The sequence below is a fragment of the Myodes glareolus genome, chromosome 2 (assembly GCF_982192425.1).
Source record: "Myodes glareolus chromosome 2, mMyoGla1.1, whole genome shotgun sequence".
NCBI classification, from domain to species: Eukaryota; Metazoa; Chordata; class Mammalia; order Rodentia; family Cricetidae; genus Myodes; species Myodes glareolus.
Window position 1 is genome coordinate 132,065,949 of NC_142027.1, and position 12,423 is coordinate 132,078,371.

At 49.8% G+C, this 12,423-nt stretch overlaps 1 protein-coding gene across 2 annotated transcripts in view; it reads left to right on the forward strand.

Moving 5' to 3' along the window:
* Nucleotides 1-243: 243 nt before the first annotated feature.
* Nucleotides 244-12,423, forward strand: part of Myo1h (myosin IH) — a 63,513-nt gene continuing 51,333 nt past the window's right edge. For both annotated transcript variants that reach the window (XM_087903729.1, XM_087903728.1), the window contains exon 1: nucleotides 244-454. In XM_087903729.1, coding sequence (XP_087759855.1) covers nucleotides 443-454 — 12 coding nt within the window. In that variant the 5' untranslated portion in view covers nucleotides 244-442. The remainder of the gene's footprint in view (nucleotides 455-12,423) is intronic.

Consider the following 12,423-nt stretch of genomic DNA (forward strand, 5'->3'; position numbering starts at 1 on the left):
GTGGTACCCAGAGCCACAAAGTCCCCCTTCCAAGATAAGCATCCCTACTAACTGCAGCCGATGTCTGAGGGTATAGATGGAGGTTTCCTGCAGGTGTCTGTGGGGCAGGAATAGGTATCAGCTCCCCTCAGCGAGGGCCCTAGCTGGTCTCAGCAGTCACCTGAGGGACCAATCAGAGGCTGGCAGTGGTTGTAATGTGATCTGGTGGGAGTCCGGTTTCTCATTCTTGGAGCCTGTGGGCCTGCATGTCTTCAGGTGGGCAGCCTCAGGTGCACTCCCTGCCTCCCCCTGTGAATTATTCACTAGCTTCTACTTGGCCATCTAGAATCTCCGAGGACCTTGATGCTGAGTGTCACATGTCACAGGATCGCCAACTGCCGCAAGGCAAGTTCTGGACGGCTCAAGCAGAGCAGTGCTAACAGCGGCTCTCCCTCCAAGCACCATGGAAGCCAAGGTAATGGGCTCGAAGGTGGCCTTGCTGGGGACCACTCTTCTACCAGGTCTAAGTGACAGTTCTTCTGGGCTTCCAGTAGGCAGGAAAGACCTAGCATATGGAATTCTGCTCTTGTTTGGTGAAAGGTTTGGTCTGAGATCATCGAGTTAGATGTGTCTCGGCCATCACCCGAGGATGTGTGGTCTTTTAGAACCAAAGCGGGGAAAGCGGGTGAGGCGGAGCCAAGTTTCCTGTGTGCTTCAAACTGGGGACAGCATAGCTTTCTGTGATATCAGAGTGGTCACTACCATACTGTCCAGTGCTGGAACTATGAACCGAGGGTGACTTCTGAGGTCTTGAAATGTGGCGGGGGGTGGAAGAGCCACGTAGGCGGCTGGTGGTTGTCCTGTTAGCCTAGACGAGCATCAAAGAGAACCATAGCGACTGTTGCCTCCTCGTCTAGGAGTGTCTGTAATTTCTTTACTCCAGAGACACTACTGAGTTTAAACGTAGCAACTTCAAACTGCCTGAGTCAGTGGCAGGAAAGACCTAAAGAAACAGCCAAGGGCAGAGACAACCGAGTGTATTCCTTCTTCTAGGAGTTAATTCTACGTGTGTGTTCGATGGCAATTTTTCGTGTTTGTATTTTCTTCCCCAAAGAACGGCCTCAGCACATGTGTTTAGAAAACACGATTTACTCACGGACTTTCTCTTCCTAGGTGACCAAAGGGATCCCAGAAGCGGTCACACATGTAGTCAGAATAGTTTAGTAGCTACACACATGAGCCTCCTGCACCAGGAACACCAGCTACAGTCTGTCATGGATCCATTCAGCCAACGATCCATTTCTATAACACCAAATACTATTGCCTTGGCAACCAGCACTCGCAACAGTGTTGGCCCTGAGGCCATGCATCTGAACACCCAGGTGTGTGTGTGGGGTTGGCTTTCTGTACCGTTGCCGTGAAACAGCTGAGTGTTGACTGACAAAGGCCGCTTGGTAGAGGGGTAAGTTTACAGACACGCAAGAGGTAGGCCTGTCTTCCAACAAGGTCACGGGTAACATTTAATGTCATAGCTCTGTGTGTGTGTGTGTGTGTGTGTGTGTGTGCATGTGTTATGAGTACATTTGGAGGTCAGAAGACAACCTGGGGTGTCAACCTTCACCTTCACCTTCACCTCGTTTCTCACAGGATCTCTCTTCTTGTTTCCCTCCGCATGCACTATGCCAGTTGGGCTGTGAGTTTCTGGGTTTTTCTTTCTCGGCTTCCCCACTCGCTGTCAGAGCGCAGGGTTTACAGATGAGTGCTTCCTTCCTCACCTAGCTGTATTTGAGTTCTGGGGATTTGAACTCAGATCCTCAAGCTTGTATCCATGAGCCATGTCGGCGTCCTGAAACACATCTTCCAGCAAGCATGTGGACTGGGTTCCCTGCAGTTGTGTGGTTTTAAATAAAATTCTCCTTCTTGGTGAACTCCCAGCTTGCCTTTGAAAGCATCAGGTTGCTGCTGAAGCCACTTGAGAACCTATGGCTTCGGGAAGCAGCAGCGGCCCTGCCTGTCTCCAACACAACGAGCTATGTTGATTCTTTTAGGAGAAACATCCCCCAACTCCCTCCCATAACAAGGATGGAAATGAGCCTTCATCACCAGAAACCAGGGCTTAGGGCGGCAGTGGAGACCCGAATAAACCAAGTCTGAAGTAACCCTGTCTCCAGCAAGCTCCTACCCAGCGTGTTTCTCATCCCAAGAATTGCTTCCCTGAGCCCCAAACCCCTTTGTCTGGCATTCCTTCACAGATGATGTCATTCGTTGTCTAAAATAGATAAAGGCAACGATGTCTTTGGTTGGGGGGCGTGTGTGTGATGTGTGTGCAGGTGCACGCATGGAGGTCACAGCGCAGCCTCTGTGTCAGGCAGGGCCTCTTGCTCACCAGCGTGTATAGTGAGGCTGCGGCTGACGGATGAAGTCAGGGGAGGAAGTGATTTGTGAGGTTCTGGCAGCTACCAAGTGCTTGTCCTATGCCCTGCGGTGGTGTGTGTCTCATTCAAAATTTAATTTTTAAGGCAAATAGTCAGGGTGATTAATTGTTCTCTCCCAGCGAATTGTTAAGAAGTTGGAAGACTGTGTCAGTCACTGAACAGGAGGCCCGGGGCTTGTATCCATGTCCAGGGAGCCACTGTGTTCCCAGCCCACACCTTGCTGTGGATCGAGCATATTTTATGACTTTATGACTTGGCAGGTCAAAGGCAACAAACTTTAATGTTTTATTAAAAATAATTATGGATTCACATAAGTTGTGAAAACAGAACGTAAAAGTCCCTACACTCTGGCCCTGCAGGTTACTTTCACCTAATTGTGCCTCAGTTTCTGAGCGAAGTTAAAACCACTGGCCGACAGTGGAGAGGAGATATTTCTGCCCTCGGTGCTTGGCTGCTAACTCCTGTCCCTTGTCTACAGGGTCCCCTCGAAGGCTGTGAAGGGTGTGTGACAGGTTGGGCTTAGTAACGGGGTCAGCTAAGCCTCACAGGTGCGGTGCAGGTGCCACCTTTCACTTTGCAGTTGATCTTGAGCCACCTAATTTGATGGTATGTGTTTTTATTTTGTATTTTGAGACAGGTTTTCTCTGTGTAACAGTCCTAGCTGTCCTGGAACATACTTTGTAGACTAAGCTGTCCTCAAACTCACAGAGATCCACCTGCCTCTGCCTCCCAAGTGCTGGGATTAAAGGTGTGTGTCACCACTGACCAGTTAATATGCATTTTTACACATTCTATGACATTTATGTGTGTATGCACGTGTGTGTGCACACACATGCGTGCAAACATGAATATGCACGCCACAGCAAATGTGTGGGAGGCAGAGAACACCATCTAGGAGACAGTTCTCCCCTTCTACTACGAGGGTCCCAGGAATCTAACTCAGGTCAGGCTGTGGACAAGTGCTTTTTCTCCGGAACCATCTTCCTGACCCACATTTCTAATAGCCTAGTATGAAAGAATTGTAGAAGGTTAAAAAAAAAGTCATTCAAGATTCCGCAGTGACTCAGAAATGACTATTCAGCCACGTAGGGGACCCATCGTCCTTCTTGGGAATAGCTGTGGACAGAAAGTCACACATTTTTAAGATTTGAATGAGCTATTCCTAACAACATTCGATTTTACTTGAATCCAATGAAAGAAATAATTGATATAAAGCAGAATTGCTATGCCTCAAGCAAAGGACCATCATGAGAGATTATTTTATTAAAATAGCCTCAAAGTAAAATAATACTTTTTCAAAAATTTTATTTATTTATGGAAGGGGGCATCTCGAGCGTGTGCGGCCAGCGTGCACGTGGAAGCTAGAAGAAAGTCACAGCAGCTGGTTCTTTCCTCTCACTGCGTGGGCCCCAGGGGTGGAATTTGGGACGGCAGCTTCGAGGCAAGCTCCCCCCCCCCCCCCGCTGAGTCATCCCATTGGCCCAGTGTTATGTGTAAAGACCCTGAGTTACCTGCACCAAAGAGTTCAACTTCAGGCCTAGCTCTGAACATGAAAACAGAGGCTGCACCCCTATTCTGATATTTTAAAAAAAGCATTTTTCATTGTCAAGACCCCAGTACATTCTGTTCTGCTGCTGCTTTCAAGTCCAACTTCCGTAGCTCCGCAACAGTGCTGTCTAAAGCGGCCCGCGTGTTTTCAGAGAGCTGCTGTGAAAAATGCTATGTCGGGTCTTTCCCTCCAGTCCACTTCCGGTGCAGAATAGGAAAGCCATGCCCCATGTCATCTTGCCATGGGAGGAGGGGAGAAACAAGATCCCGGGGTCCAGAGGTGAACGCACGCGGCCGGTGTTTGAGATGGAGAAGAGGGGTTGGGTGTTTCCAGGTGTAGGAGGAGAAAGGAATTCATCTCACAGTTCTGTATGCACCAAGCCCTGAGCTCCTTGTAGTTAGAGCCTGCAGGACTCTTGGATCTTGGCCACCTCTTCCCCTTTTCCGAGCCCCTTTCTCTCCCAGCCCTGGCAACTGGCATAACTACATTCCTGCCATCTCGGGGAGTGAGAATTTCCCTCATATTTGATGTCTAGTTTCACTTTGAATTTTTCCCTACGTGACTGGCCTGAGTCTTGCAGGGAATAAACACAGGGAAATGGGGAGTTTTGTGGAGAAGCAGAATGTGGTTCAGGGGCAGGGCTGAGGTGATGGGGTTAGGGTGGGGTGGGGATCACAGTGGGGGGGGCTGTACGTGGTTCAGGGGCAGGGCTGAGGTGATGGGGTTAGGGTGGGGTGGGGATCACAGTGGGGGGGGGCTGTGCGTGGTTCAGGGGCAGGGCTGAGGTGATGGGGTTAGGGTGGGGTGGGGATCTCAGGATGGGCTGTGCGTGGTTCAGGGGCAGGGCTGAGGTGATGGGGTTAGGGTGGGGTGGGGATCACGAGGTGGGCTGTGCGTGGTTCAGGGGCAGGGCTGAGGTGATGGGGTTAGGGTGGGGTGGGGATCTCAGGATGGGCTGTGCGTGGTTCAGGGGCAGGGCTGAGGTGATGGGGTTAGGGTGGGGTGGGGATCACGAGGTGGGCTGTGCGTGGTTCAGGGGCAGGGCTGAGGTGATGGGGTTAGGGTGGGGTGGGGATCACGAGGTGGGCTGTGCGTGGTTCAGGGGCAGGGCTGAGGTGATGGGGTTAGGGTGGGGTGGGGATCTCAGGATGGGCTGTGCGTGTCCCAGCTGCTCTCACTGCAGGGACTATGCCCGTGCTGGAGAATGAGTGGACTCCCAGGTTGACCATTTGCTTTTCTCTTGAAACTTGTCCAGTAATTCTGCTATGTGCTAAAGTCTAAGAACTAAAAGTTGAGTGTTCCTAATCTGGAAGTCTGTGACTTTTCAGGAATAGGGTGATTTTCTCTAAAGAGAAGTTTCACACCTTCCCCATGGGAGAAGTTCATGACAAGGTAGATGGGCTGAACATAGTGGCTCTTCAGGAAGGTATCAGACAAGGGGTGTGCGTGAGACAGACGAATTCTGAGGTTAGACCAGGCTCGCATCCCTACAGTCCATGATGCAGGTTTACACATCCCAAAGTCTGAAAACATTCCTAACCTGAATGCTCTCTGCTCTCAGCATTTAAACAAGGCCACTCACCTGAACATTCTAGATATGGACAATGTCTGTGTGTGCCGCAAGTCACAGCCATTTTCACCCAAGTATCATTTGAGCAACCTCTAGGAAATTGGTGGGTAACTTCGAGTCAAGAGCAAAGGTTGAGAAGTTCCAAGCTGGGGAGATGCTCAGTGGGTAGAGAGTCTACCATGCAAACGTGTGAAACCGCCAAGTATGACAGCACATGCCTGCAATCCCAGGACTGAAAAGGCGAAGATGAAGGATTTGTGGAGCTCGCTGACCCTCTGGCCCAGTAGAATCCGTGAGGACCAGGTTCAGTGAAAAATACTGCCTAGAGATGGTGATGAGGGTGTTGCTGGTGATGGTGATGAGAGTGTTGGTGGTGATGATGATGAGGGTGTTGGTGGTGATGGTGATGAGGATGTTGGTAATGGTGATGAGGGTGTTGGTGGTGATGGTGATGAGGGTGTTGATGGTGATGAGGGTGTTGGTGGTGATGGTGATGAGGGTGTTGATGGTGACGGTGATGAGGGTGTTGGTAGTGATGGTGATGGTAATGTGTACATAGATTGAGGAGAATACCCTGACTCTGACCTCCAGTTTCCACATACACATGAACCCTCACACACACATATGCACATATAAATACATACCTGCAAGCACAATTTTTAAACATTGTGAAGTCTTAATTTTCCTTTTAACCCAAAGACTGAGGTGAGAAGGAGCCAGGATTGGCAGGAGTGGGGGGTACCAACAGGGAAAAAGTTCATGGTGCCAGTGCACTTAGGTACACACTTGCCCCACTGCTGGTTTCTGCTATGGGCTCCCAAACCACAGAGACACTTCTGTTCTTGGAGAAGGCAGCTGAAGACGCCAGGAACACGCACCCAGAAGAGCCTCTGGGAACACGCACCTGGAAGTGCCTCTTTCACAAGTTCATATGCAAACCAGGAGGCCAACAAAGAGCGTCTGAGACCTCAGGGAGGGCTACGTGTGGCCTTGCTGAAGGTGGCTGTAAACTTCCACAGATGTTTTTAAAAAGACTTATTTTTATTGTTTTGGAATGACGTATGGGTACCCACAGAGTCCCAAAGAAGGTGTCGAGTCCCCTGCAGGTAGACTTACAGGCAGTTGTGAGCTCCCACGTGAGTCCTGGGAACCAAATGCAAATCTTCTGCAGGAGCAGCGAACACCCTCCACCCTGCACCAGCTCTCCAGCCTCCCAAAGTGCTCATCTAGCTTGTTTCAGGAAACATGGGTCTTGCCTTCCACACCTTCACCCGGACTTACGCTGAGAAGTGTGGCCAGCGGCTTGTACCTCTTCTCCCTCCACCGCGACTCCCACGAGCCAGTTAAGACGCCCTAACCGCCTTCAGCTTTACCAGTAGCCCAGCTAATCCTCGAGATAATTCAGAGGCATCGTTCTGTCTGCTGATATTTGTAATTACACTCATCGGTGATTAAGAGGCATCTGGACAGTAAAACGCTAACTGTCTGCTGGTCGTTAGATCAGAAGATAATCCTCCATTTCAACCACGGGGCTGCCAGCCTCAAATCCATCCTTGAAGAGACTTTGTCTTCAGTGTTAGCAGCCTCGTAGTCAGAATGGAAACTGTCCAAGAGGCTTCCTGAGAGCCTGGCCTATCTGTCTGCATTTGTGATGTACCCCAGGCTGTCCCTGAATTCTTCATCCTCCTGTCTCAGCACTAGGAACAGTCAGGCTCTGCCAAGCCGGGCTGAGATTTTGCTTAGAAGCATCACAACTCCAAGGTGTAGAGCAAACCGTTGGACTGCTTAGACGCGGCTGCATCTGCGGTCTCACTTTGTTCTGCTAGTGCTGTGACTTTAAGCACCACGGATTCAAGGACTCGGTTCCCAAGGGAACTTGGCTAAACGGGACAGGAAGTCTGTTCCACACACATTGACTGCAAGGCCCTAGAGAGAGACTTGAAAGTCCTGGGAGACCTGCTGCCTCTGTAGCAGCCGTGGGTGTCTACAGTGAGACAATAGCACATACACATTCACAGAGTCACACACAAACACACAACACAAAGATGCAATCAGACACACTATAGTTGTGGAGACACATACAGAAAGACAGAAACACACAAACATACACACACACAGAAACAGAGACACACATACACACACACACACACAGAAATGCAGACACACCACATACAGACATACACAGAGACAAACACAGAAACAGACACAAACACACACAATCACACAATCACTCATAGACACAGAGGGACAGAAACACATAGACAGATACATCACACTGAGACACATGCAGAGACATACATACACCACACAGACACACATACCATATGTATACACACAGAGGCAGACATACATGTACATATCACACACAACACAGACATAGACATACCACACAGAGATATACACACCACATACATTATACACACAGAGGGATAGATAGAAACATTCATGTGTACATATCACACACACAGATACATAGACACATACACACACAGTGCACACAGGAACAAGACTGGCTGTGGCGCCACTGAAACTCACATAGGACATGGAAGTGTGATGTGAATGGGCTTTTCTTGTGTTCCACATAGTATTTCTTTCATTTCCTCCCATCATTTTAAATGTAAGCGTTCCTGGCTTCACGGACAGGCAGTGCCTGGACTAGGTTTTCCGGCCAGTTTACTGATCCCTGCCTAGAATATGCTGCATATTTTCTGTCTAGAATCTCACTAGCCTGGCTGAGTGCCAATAGCTTCATTAGAAATTTCATTCCTCTCTCAGCATGCACACGTTAGCTAATGTAGCCTAGCTTGCCACTGGCTAACCACAGGCAGGATTTGTTTATTAAATGCTTAGTGTATTTATCTGTGTGTGTGCACAGGCCAGAGGACAACTTGCAGGATTCAGTTCTCTCCATGGGACCCGGCATCAGGCTTGGCAGCCAGCATCTTTACCCACTGAACCATCTTGCCAGCCCCCAAAGACAGTAGTTGACAGCACATCGTGACAACCAGAAGCCAGGGAAGCTCGTGAGGATGGCTGTGGCAGGAACAACCACAGTACATGCGTGTGTGAGTTAGTGCCCACCAGCGCCTGAGAGCTAGCTTCCTCCCCACCTCATCATTAGCGTTGTTGCTATTGTTTCTGAGACAGAGCCTCACGCCCTGGCCCAGGCTGGCCTTGAACTCATAGTCCTCCTGCCTCAGCCTTCTGAGGCCTTACAGGTGTGAGCCACTGTGTCTGACCCCTACTGATCTCTTCTGCATCGCTGAGAGCCTGTGGCTGTAGCATCAGCACAGAAAGCACGTTAGGAGCCCTGTGCACCTGAACATGTGTGCATGCGTGTTTGCTCGGTCCCAGTCAGATGCCCTGACAGGGTTCAGGGTTACTCTTTTTGGCAAGGGTCATGATTACCTTGATGAGATCTTGTGCGTGTGTGTGTGTGTGTGTGTGTGTGTGTGTGTGTGTGTGTGGTGTGTGTTTTAAAGTCTCTAAGAATTTTCCATTCTCTCCTATGGGCAGGTCTCTGGGTTTGGATACAATTTTTTCTTTGTTAGCAAATGTTTGGAACTGCAGACAGAAAAGGAATGTGCACCTAGCTCTTCGTTGGGCTGATACGCTATCTCTTGCCTTGAGAGCAAACTCTGGCTACTGCTGCTATTAAGGACGGTTTGCCGTCTCCCTGCCCAGGAGGGGCATTCTATGGAGGGTACAAGAAGTGAGTGCCGAGCTGTCTCACCCTCTAACTAACCTAGCTCAGAGCGGGCTGTCTGGCCTCAACCCAGGCATTTGAGTGCTCGTAGGGAACCTGACAGGCACTTGTGTTATGGAAGTTGACACGCTGAATGGCCGCTTTTCTCATATTCTTCACCTGTCTCTTTGTGTTAAAGGGGGAGCTGGCAAAGAAGCAGGGAGGGAGTGGACGAGGCAGGAGGGGGGAGGCAGGTGGGTGAAGTGTCGGGCGGGTTCCATGTGCACTCTGATGTAGGCGGCAGGCAGGAAAGGGCTGCATGGAACAAAACTCTATTGTTAGCTGTCATCTTGAAATGAGTGTCAAAGTAGGCGGGGGGTGCTTTGACCGTTAACCGCACAATTTAGCCGGCCTGTTGTGTCCTGCGGGCCCCACCTCCTTGGAGTCTCTCAGATTAGAAAAGAAGGCTCCAGCCTTTCTAAATGGGCCATCTCTCGTCCTTTGTGCCCAGACTGCCCAGTGTGAAATCAACAGTGACGTTAAATGTTTTCTAATGAATCATTACTGAAAGGAAATGGAGGGCTATATGTGTAATGGATTGTAGCGCATTAAAATGTTTTATTTTACACACAAAAATGTCGTCCCTCACAAGCACCATGATTGTCGCAGAAAGGCCTTTGTGCTGGGACCGTTTCAATGGATTATCGGCCAGCGTTTCCATCCCAGATGGGAATCAAAGGGCGCCTTTGGCTAACTAATGTTTTTCAAGATGGCAGCCATGAAAAACATTTAGTATTTAAAGCTGTGGTTGTAAAGGAATGCTTGAACTCAGGCGATTTTCTCACTTACTTCCCCCCCTTTGGGTTTGGGAAAGAGAAGCAACTCCCCGACCTCTGTCCATTCCATAGGGGACACGCAGCCGCTTCTCAGCCACCAGCCCCAGACCCCAGGCCTGGGGGCTCCCGCCTTCCCTTCACTATATTCTTTCTTTCTGTTTATTTGATATCTTTCTAGGACAGAGTCTAGTGCTCGTGTCTGAGTGGTCGAAGCTTCTGGAGCTTTCTGAGTTGGCACGATGTGAACATCAGTTTCAGGGCTGTTTTGTTGCTAATTCGACAACTGACGTGCAGGGTCTAGCCTGCCTTCCTCCCTCTCCCTCTTCCTCAACATCACTAATGTCGGGGAGCTGGTGGATTGACTGCAGCAGCTTCCTGGTGCTCCAGGCTGACATTCATGCCACATGCACCTGTGTTTGGCATTCTCTGAGGATGTGTGAGCTGGAACCTTTAGCCTTGCAAAAACTTTCATAAGTGGGGCATTTTTCTTTCTAGGAACTTCAGTTCACAAACCTCAAACATCTTTCACCTTGCTTCCCCTCTCTCTGATAGAAAGAAAGCACACTGAAATCATATACAAAGAATGGCTCTCTCTCGTCTGTGCATTAGGGCCACGGACAGACATGTCATGGGTCTTGATTGCGAAATGGAGCCTGAATGCCTTGCTCTGTGAAGGTTTGGAGGAGACAACCTCAGGACTTTGTAGAAAACTTAAACAAAAAACCTTTCTGAAGGTAGGAAGGAAGCAAGCTGACTTGCACCCCAGGAGTGTAATTCTCCAGAGGAAATGAGAGTTCCCACTTTCTTGGCTTCTAAGTACAATTATACACAGAAAACATGACAGATGGCAGTCCAGACCTCTGCAGAGATGACGATGTCATCCACTTCCCTCTGAGCATTAGAACTGGGATGTGACAGCTTTTACAGCCCTTCTATTGTGGGTGTCACCTGTATATGGGAAATATGTAAAAAGATGTGAAGCCTGCTGGACTATTATAAACTATATGCTTGTCTAAGCATCTATGTCTAGATAGAATGTTCTAGTACCCCAGAAAGTCTGTCAGTGCCTCATCCTCTGGCCTCCCTTGACACCAAAGACAGTCAAAGTTTGGGTTTTCACGTACTGTGTATTCTCTGCCTGTCTGTCTCTCTGTCTGTCTCTCTCCTCCCTCTTGTGTGTGGCTTGAGGGGACAGCAGTTCTTCCGAGACACCAAGAAAAACAATGTGGCAAGCCTGGTGATACCCTCCTGTCACCTCAGCACCCAGGAAGCTGAGGCAGGAGGATTGTGACTTCAAGGCCAGCCTGGGCTACAAAAGCAGGTTTGAGACTAACCAGTACCAAATATTGAGTCCTGCCTCTAAACCCCACGAGCTGGAGACAGCTCACCAGTCAAGTGCTCACACACCCGGGTGGGTGGGGAGCTTTGTGCTTGACCCTCGGCACGGGTCCAGCGAGTGTAGAGGAGGAGAGGGACTAAGGAGAAAGAACGAGCAAGCTGAGCCGCTGTGAAGGTTCCATTTCTTAGAGTAAGATGGACAGAGGTCTCTGGCTAACCCTCACCACTGGGAGAGTCCAAGAAAAGGGGATCCGATCACAGCAAACAGACTGAATGGGGGCCATGGGAGTGGTGACGAACCGCCTTCTGGTCAGGGTGGATGGCTCTCTGCTAAATCTGGGAAGAGAATGCAGACATAAACAGCATTTGTTACTCGGCACACAGAGGCTCAGTAGCTTTTTAAGCTCAAAGGGGAGCTGTACCCCAAACTATGAGTCTCCAAATACTTGCTGTGGAGCATCCCCTGAACTTCATGTTTCTTGTTGTTTCTAGGGTGTGTGGGGGGAAGATGGGGAGCCAGGGGGTGCAGTCCAGCATTCCACCTCATCTGCGCATGGTTCGAGATTTCCTTTGAGACAAAAGATGATCATTATTTTTTCAATAGTTACACACTTCCATCCTGGGCTAGAGATAAACCCGAGGGTTAAGGGTGCATCCTGCTCTTCCAGGTGACTCGAACCCTAGTACCTTTGTTTCCTAGTACCCAAGTTGGGCAGCTCACAGCTGCCTGCAACTCCAGTCCTGTGGATCCAGTGCCCTGTGGATCCCCCCTGGAGGGGGGAAGCGGCACAGTGGGTAGTGCTTGCTGCCCGATTATGAGAACCTATATAAAAGTTAGACACAGCGCCATCTATAACCAGTGCTGGGGCTGGCTAGCCAGCCAAGCTAGCCAACCTATGAGCTTCAGGTTCATCGGGAGATACTGCCTCCAAATATATGGTGGTGGGACTAAAGAGACAGCTCAGCTGTTAAGAGCGCTGGTCACTCTTGCAGAGGACCTGGGCAAGGTTCCCAGAACCCACATGGTGGCT